We start from the raw sequence: 8,049 nt of genomic DNA, 5'->3' as shown, positions 1-8,049 counted from the left end.
ATATGGTTAGAGAGAAGTAGGGAGAATAATAAAAAAAGGGATGAGTGAAAAATATTTCCATTCTCCGTAAATATGCAAATTTTGCGTTTAATATCTTAAAATTTGTATACTTCTTAGTTGGTTTTAAACTGATCTGAGTAATAAGAAGAGTTAGGCAGGCATATCGAAGGAAACAAGGTAGCCGATAAATTTGCGAAGAAAAAAGGAACGACCCCTTGCATCAGCTCAGAGCCCAGGTGTGCCATAGAAAAGGAGGCACTCTCTGCCCTGGCTCTGCTGGAGGAAGATTGCGATAACCGAGTTCATAGTAAAAGCCAGAGATTTAGGAGAGCAATACTAAAGTTTCTCTCAGCTACTGGGTTAGAAGACACACTATAAATCCATGAAAGGGGTACAATAGATTTTAATGCCGCAGTGCTTTATACTCTACCATAACAACAATACTCGTAGCAACATTCTATGTCCGAGGCTCCCTAATGCAGATACATATGAATGAAACCATGCACTACATATATATTTATGTAACTCTGCATTGTTGCGAATTGATTAAACTTGTTAATTTATTCCTTTCATTTTCTTCTTTAGTACTTTTGCTTTATGCGGCCATAGAGAAAAGATGAAAGGCACTTAATTATTTTGCGTTCAATTATGTACTTGTGAAAGTTTATATGTATACAATCATGTATATAAGAATCTTTATTATTTTTATGTACTCTATGCCATTTATAAATGCGTAATCTACTACGCCGTTATGTGCTTGTTTTAATAAATTTGTTTGTTCTTACTGTTTTCTCTTTCCAACGTTGACCGTTTGGGACATTGTCTTTTGTCGTTTATTAATTAAAGTGTATTGTTTATTATAAAGCACAGCTTGACCTCTTTACGAATAATTTATGCTCAAACTGCACGCGATTGAGGCATAGAGAATTTAACACAGTGCGAAGAGCATTTCAAGAAGTAGCGGTTTTGGATAATAAAATGTTTCATAACCCTGTTGAGAATTGCTTATGTACATAGCGTCATCTAACAAAATATTGACATTTTAATAGATAAATGCTTAATATAGTGATATATTTTAGGAGACCTAGGTGAATCAGTCTCGCCCGTTTGGTTCTTGTGTCATAATAGTCTTTACCTTTGTATGGCGGCTACTTTGAGAAATTGGGTATTTACAGGAGCTTTCACTTCAGATTAAGTGGTAATTTAGTAAACAGAGATGCTGATTAACTTTACAAGAAGTATGGCAGGCCACTTGTGAGAATAAAAGAGGCGGTACAGCGCTTTTCTGAAGTAAATACTTAGACCCCCCTATTGATGACGACCATGTAAAAGTTTACAGGACTACGATTTGAGGGCATGAACCTGAAATTTCCAGACCCTTAATGGGGAAGGTGCCTCTGCCTGGCTGGTTGACGACCTCGTAAGGACAAAAGCTGACATTATCACCATCCAAGAAATGCAATGGACGGGCCACGTAAAGAAGCCAAAATTCGGTGTTGGAGAAAGACTCCGTCTAGCCACAATCCACATCAAAACATCTCAACATCTGGCTCATCTGCGCCCATGGCTCGACGGAAGAGAAGTACGGGGCGTCCAAAGATCTCTTCTATGAGCGCTTGGAGCGCACATATGAGCGATGCCCACGTAATGATATAACCATCGTGCTTGGCGACTTCAATGCCAGGGTGGGCAAAGAAGGGATCTTTGGCGACACTGTCGGAAAGTTCATCCTCCACGACGAAATGTTCGATAACGGACTGGGGCTGATCGACTACACCGAGCCCGAGCATAAAAAGATCCATCAAGCTACATGGCTGTCACCAGATCGAAAAACGAGAAACCAAATCGAGCATGTTGTGATACGTGAGTTGTATGAGCTTTTCAAAGACATGGACATAGTGCAGAGAATCAAAATATAACGGCTACGATGGTTTTGGCAGAAATGCTCCAGCTTAGAAGAGGAAGGCCCGCACTGCGTTGGAAGGACCAAGTTGAGAAGGATTTGGTTTGATTTGATATTTCCAAGTGGCGTCAGTTGGCACAGAAGAGAAACCACTGGCGGGCTTTGTGAAATTCGGCCAAAAACCTCTTAGGCGGTTACAGCGCCAATAAAAAGGAAGTCAGTTAGAGCAGCCCTGAAATCTTCCTACCTCTGTGACCTTTTCACGCTTGCGCTTTGTATCCAGTTCATTTATTCATGAGACCTATTCATGCAACTGGGATTCAAAAATGTAATTGCAGATTTCCACTGGTCATTAAATGACACAGATTTTAACTGACAAAGTTGGGCACTAAAAATGACCTGCGATATTATTTTTTATAAAAAACAATCATTAAGTTTGTTTTCACAAGGTATTTCTTGCCTAGTAGAAATTTGGCATTCAATTCATTGGATGTACTTACATAAATATTTTATTGAAATTATTTATTTATATCAATCTTCTGTTATTAAATAAATTGTCTTTCCTTCTCATTGCAGTTTCTATCTTGATTTAAAAACATCACACTGGCTTCACCTAACAATACAGCACCGCCCGTGCTTTGGCGCGCGCGTAGAAAAATTGGTAAGTGCTTTAAGAAGTCTTTCATACTAAATGATGTGTTTTGACAGTTATAAATATATTTATATACTTTTTTCGATGATATGAAGAGTATCTCCCTAGTGGCACTATCGAAAGGTAGAATTTCTGACATCCCTCTTGTACGACGCTAGATACTCCCCACGACAGTAACAAAATAATGTAAATAGTATAATAGTGATCTCATGATATTGTTTTTAAACAAAAAATGGACTATATATCGTCACCTGAGTGGAAGTTCGACCTATCTCAGAAAACTTTCCGAGAATATGGTTGAAGAACGCCCTATCGTAGAATTCGGTTCAAAAATGCCCTATTTCAGCTGAAGATAAATTGAAAATGTACTGAGTGAGGGCATTTTTGAATTGGCAGGTGAGATAAAGCGTTATTCAACTAAATTGAGAGATAGGGCGTTTTCAATCAATTTCTGAAGTAGGGCGTTATTGAAAAGTTTTCTTAGATACGGCGTTATCGAACTGGCTGCCGAGATAGGTCGGTCTTCCATTCAGGCATCGATATTCGAATGACTTTAACGGAGTGACTTTTTATTAAAATTTGTTTGTTAGTAATAAAATGAAACTATAACAAATGCCAGCTGAATTATTTTTTCCGATCTATAAAAACCTTAATACGCGGCGGAGCTTTAACCTGTCTGGGTTGTTCTGGTCGTGTGCTGGGGTCTGGTGTTTCCGCCTCCAAATGCTTTATATCATTGCCCATTTTAGCCAATATCTCTTCCAGTGCGGCAATATGCTTAGTTAGCCTAATAATTTTAGAAGTTGAAAGAGGATTTATAAACTATGCTTCAGTCGAATATTTGAGCTTAGAAGATACCTGTCTATTTGCTCAGCATCGCGCTTATTATTAACGACTTGGAAGTAGCTGGAAAAAAACAAAAAGTATAGCGAAAAGATGCTCAACTTGAAGCAGTGGGGATGCTATAAAAAGTAGTAGCTCTACGATTACTTTTGAAGTATCTCAGATTTTGTAACTTTTATCTTCTTCGTCTTCGGCCTCGGTGGAAAAGGTGGCTCATTTTCGGCGCCCACATCACGTAGCGGAGTGCCACCTCTCGCCGATCGTGAAGGCTTGCAGAGTCCAATTGTATTCAGTGCCTTCATGCCACCAGCTTTTCCTTTATCCCAGTATTTTTTAAAGAACTGCGACAGCTGATTATTTTCTGAAGGTATTTCAATCTTTTTGATTTCACGGAATGTATCGAAAATAATGGCGAGGAACATGTTCTGTGAAATAAACTTGCATATAGGATTTGTGTTTTTTTTGTGTTTGCTTTAAATGCTGCCTTACAATCAGTATGAAATAGACAATTACTATGAAGGATAGAAAGTATAGTGGTCCCAGCACACGATTTGCTCTCTCTACGGCTACATAATCAAAATCGGCTAGCACCATACGCATTACGCTCCAAAATGCTAGCGGAAAGACGACGAAGTCTTGATGCGCCTCACCAAAGAGCAACATTCCGAATACGGCATAGGAGAGGAAGAGTATGAGAAAGATGACAACAAAGTTGAGCAGATCGCGGTAGCACTTGATCGAGTAGAGGAGGAATATAATTTTTTTTTAAACTTTGTTTAATTTGAATACACTTACCTTCACGAAAGTCATATTCAAGCGGAGCGCTGTTTTATTGAAATTGAAAAATTGAAATACTTTAACCCAAACTATAAATGCCAAAACAGCCATTAAATTCATGTAGTTTTTGTTAAGCCAGCAAATGACATCCAAACTGTGATATGCGGTGGGCTTTGCTTCGACTTCCTTCAAATAGTAACGCAGGTAAAACGGATGAAAGATGTTATAGCTGAACGATACGCTGGCTAGCTGCGCGTGAAAAGGAAGTAGTGCTAATTTTAAAAGTATTTTCACACATGATAAATGTAACTTACTATCGAAATTACTATATCGCATAGATTCCAAAAGTTTTTGATATACTTTTTGCAACCTTGCTTCTTTGTCGCTAATACACCTCCAATGAGATAGTACAGTGCCATTAGATAGAAAATGACAGCTGCTAAAATAATCCAAATACTGCCCGTCCACACAGCATATTTTTGTACTGTTTTCACTTCGATAAATAGTAAAACACCACCGGTTGCAGGAACTTCGCCGAGGATTCTGTAAGAGAATTGAAGGAAGAAAGAAAATATTAAAAAAAATTTAAAAGAATCTGAAATGCAATACTTCAGCAGGAGGCGGCTATGAGTTGCATCTTATAACGATATTAATACTTTTTGTTTTGATTTGTTGGCTATAATATCCGTATGGTTTAAAATAAAACTATTAAGAGTTGCCACCCGTTTAAGATTCATCAAGTTTGTAAGATAATTAAATATAGCAAAAGGGGTTTAAGAAAACTTGCTGTCAATAATATTTTTGATGAGCGCTGCCACCTGTTTGAAAATTTTAATTCTATTAAATTGATAAGATAATTTAAATATTACCATATGGGTAACAAACTAAAGAGGCTTAAAATAGCCTAATTTTGAAAATACTTTTGAAAAGGGGTTACCACCTGTTTTAAACATTTAAATCATTTAAACTGATAGGTAAATCAAATGGTTAAACATGGGTTTTAAACTAAAGTGGTTTAAGAAAGCTTATCTTTAAATATGTTTGCCACCTGTTTGAAAATTTCAATTAAAATGATAAGAAAATTTAAATATTACAGTACCTATTTGCGAAATCTTTGATTTAGAGATATTTTTCAATAGGGATGCCACCTTTTTAAAATGCTCAAGCAAAAAATATTAAAATTAAATGATATATGACAAGAAAAGAAAAAAAGGGAAAGCTTTTTTAGAAAAATTGTTTGAAACATCAAAAAAAAATCGATGAAAACAGAGTTAATATAAAACATAAAACGAAGTGTTCACAAACACTTTGGCTGCGTTTCTTTATACATTCCAGATAATCCCATTTCACAGCCAGAATAAACAGAACGCGTACATTATAAAGTCATGAGTGTGCTAGCTGATACTTATTTCATTATAACAAAATCGATAAAAAAATATCGATAACAAAATAAACAACATAATAGATAAAAATATCTATAGCAAAATCGATATAAAAAAAATCGAAAAATATTCGACAATAGAAAATATCGATAGCGAAATCTGTAAAAATATCGATAACAAAATCGATAAAAATATCGACACGAAATTACCTTTATATTTTGTAGTCTTTTTTCCTCTATCTACATCTTTACTTTTATCGGTATCCTTATCCTCATCTTTTTATTAATTTTAATATTTACTTTTACCTTAATGTTTATTATTTTTTTCATCAAAACCAAGGACGGCCTTTTTCAGTTGCTCTAACTTCTTAGCTAAAGATGAAGATTATAGTGAATTTAACCAGCCAATGATTATGGGTTTTTCCAGCCAGTAGACTGCCTTTAGGGAGAGACTTCATCTCTTAAAAAAATATTTGATTTCCCTAGATACTTAGCCTTTTCTTCATGATTCATTATATCGGGGTTTCATTGTATTGTATTGACTCGTAGCATAAGCAATTTTAATTCAAAATACTTTTACTCACTTGACATTATTGAAGAGGTCAGTGTTATGATTGTAGAGCGTAAATTCGAAAATTATCAAGCGTGTGCCACGATCTAGCCATCCCAGTTGAGCCAAAGCAACCACCAAGTCCAGAGATGCATTTAAATCACGACTCAAGTGCTGAACGAAACCACCACCCCAATAGGTATGCATGCGACCGCTAACTGGCATCGTATCCAAATCGGATGCGGTGCCATATTCAGTGCTGGATTTTGTCGATGGAAAATTTTTGTTGAAAAAAATATTTCCATAATTCTATAAAAAAAAAAAAAAAATTCGCCTCACCCAACATGTTCGCCCGTCGTCTGCTGATTCCAATACGAATATATGGGATAACAAATGCCATGAAAATGTTTAACAAAACTCTTTCTGGCGCTGCATTCCTCTGCCTCTACGCGTATTTGCCGCAAACGTGGTATACCCAGCAGCAAATTTTCACGTAAAATATTGAGTTCACCTTTCGTGCTTCGATTGCCACTAGCATCACCGCCACTAGTGGTGTCATCGTCATTTTCTTCTGCCTGCGGTTCTTGCAATACTTCTGGCACAAATACTTCCGCTAATTCCGACCACCATTCCTCGTACGTTACAACTCGTTCATAGATCATAAAGTGCCGCTTGATGGCATAATTAAAGTAGTATAAGTAGTGGTGGCGTACTGAGATGGCAACTGTTTGGAAGGTGCAAATAAATGAGCACTTTGAGTTTGTGATAAAAATTTCATTTAGCTACTCACCCGCTGTGGTCACCACTATAAAGATGCAGTACAGTGTTATAGATCCCAATGCTCTTCTGATATTTTTATCGCTATCATATTTCACGTTGGTCTCGAAATTCATCTTTAAACTTCGATGTGGCAGTTGCTGTAAGAAAATGATTTATTTTTCAAATGTCAAATTAGAAGAGTGTTGCTTGAAAGTTACCTAAAAGTAAAGTACTAAAGTACCAGACTGCCTGATAACCGAAGGAGGTATAAATGCAAATTTGGAACTATTTTTCATTTTATTCCATTACTTCCAGGAGGAAAAAAAAAAATTTTCTCTAAAGATGTTCAATGTCTGGGAGTTATTCTTGGTCACAAGCTCTCATATAACAAGCTTTCGATAAAGCTATTCAACTTGCTTGGCTCTTGGTCTGGACCTTTCGGATGATCGGGCGGAACTGAATCATGCGAAGCATGTAGAATACAAACTGTGAACGATTTTTCATTTTATACAGTCCCTTCCAGTAGAAAAAATACTTTACTCTAAAGAAGTTAAATGTCTGGGAGTTATCCTTGATCGCAAATTCTCATAGAATCAGTCTTATCTTAGATAAATCTATTCAAATAGCCTACTAACTCTTGATCTGGACCTGCCGAACGCTGCGGAGGAATTGAGTTATCATACCCGAATTTACAAGGTGGATGTACGATAAATTCTTGAAACCGCAAGCTAAAATAGCCAACGTGGGTATCACTGCCCTATAGTCTGGCAGCTACTAGTTGCTGGCCAAAAGTCAGTTTTTAAAGTAGCGATAAATCGATTTTTTGTTTGTCTCTTCGCTAAACTAATTCTCCGGAGCAACAAGAAGGGTCCTTACTCCTTATTTTCTTAAAGAGTTTTTTTTTTATTGAGATATTGAGTTGACATTTCTACAAAAAGTTTACATATTTTTTTGCTTTCGCCGTCAGTATTCTTGTAGCTCAAATTACAATAAGTTTACATGTGATTTACGGCTTATTTTAAATTAGGATTACCCAATTCTTTGAAACTTCTAGTTCCTGCCAGACTAACTTTCACATTTTCATAATCAATCCAATCCTATTTTTCTCTATCCACATCCTTTCTATTTAGAAAGCAACGATTAGGGAATGACATGCGTAGAAAGGGCAAAGTAATCTTCTTCAT

At 36.4% G+C, this 8,049-nt stretch overlaps 1 protein-coding gene across 1 annotated transcript; it reads right to left on the bottom strand.

Annotated features, from left to right (window-relative positions):
* Positions 1-3,179: 3,179 nt before the first annotated feature.
* Positions 3,180-6,999, bottom strand: LOC108380875 (polycystic kidney disease 2-like 1 protein). The gene is made up of 9 exons (XM_017637274.1): positions 6,897-6,999; positions 6,446-6,830; positions 6,141-6,365; positions 4,490-4,718; positions 4,194-4,424; positions 3,888-4,130; positions 3,546-3,823; positions 3,414-3,461; positions 3,180-3,342 (listed from the first exon to the last, which is right to left on the bottom strand). Exons 1-9 carry the CDS (start codon positions 6,997-6,999, stop codon positions 3,180-3,182), a joined length of 1,905 nt encoding a protein of 634 aa, XP_017492763.1.
* Positions 7,000-8,049: the final 1,050 nt, after the last annotated feature.

This window comes from Rhagoletis zephyria, unplaced genomic scaffold (assembly GCF_001687245.7).
Source record: "Rhagoletis zephyria isolate East Lansing unplaced genomic scaffold, Rhagoletis_zephyria_1.1 Rzeph_scaffold_20669, whole genome shotgun sequence".
NCBI classification, from domain to species: domain Eukaryota; kingdom Metazoa; phylum Arthropoda; class Insecta; order Diptera; family Tephritidae; genus Rhagoletis; species Rhagoletis zephyria.
Note: the sequence above shows the minus strand (reverse complement) of the source record. Positions and strands in the feature narration are given on the sequence as shown.

Excerpts from the sequence above, each read along its gene's own strand:
- LOC108380875 (XM_017637274.1), bottom strand. The coding sequence starts at position 6,999 with ATGAATTTCGAGACCAACGTGAAATATGATAGCGATAAAAATATCAGA. Across the intron at positions 6,831-6,896 it reads TATAGTGGTGACCACAGCGG|TTGCCATCTCAGTACGCCAC; the intron begins GTGAGTAGCTAA and ends CCTTCCAAACAG. Across the intron at positions 4,425-4,489 it reads GCGATATAGTAATTTCGATA|CTAGCCAGCGTATCGTTCAG; the intron begins GTAAGTTACATT and ends TTTCACGCGCAG.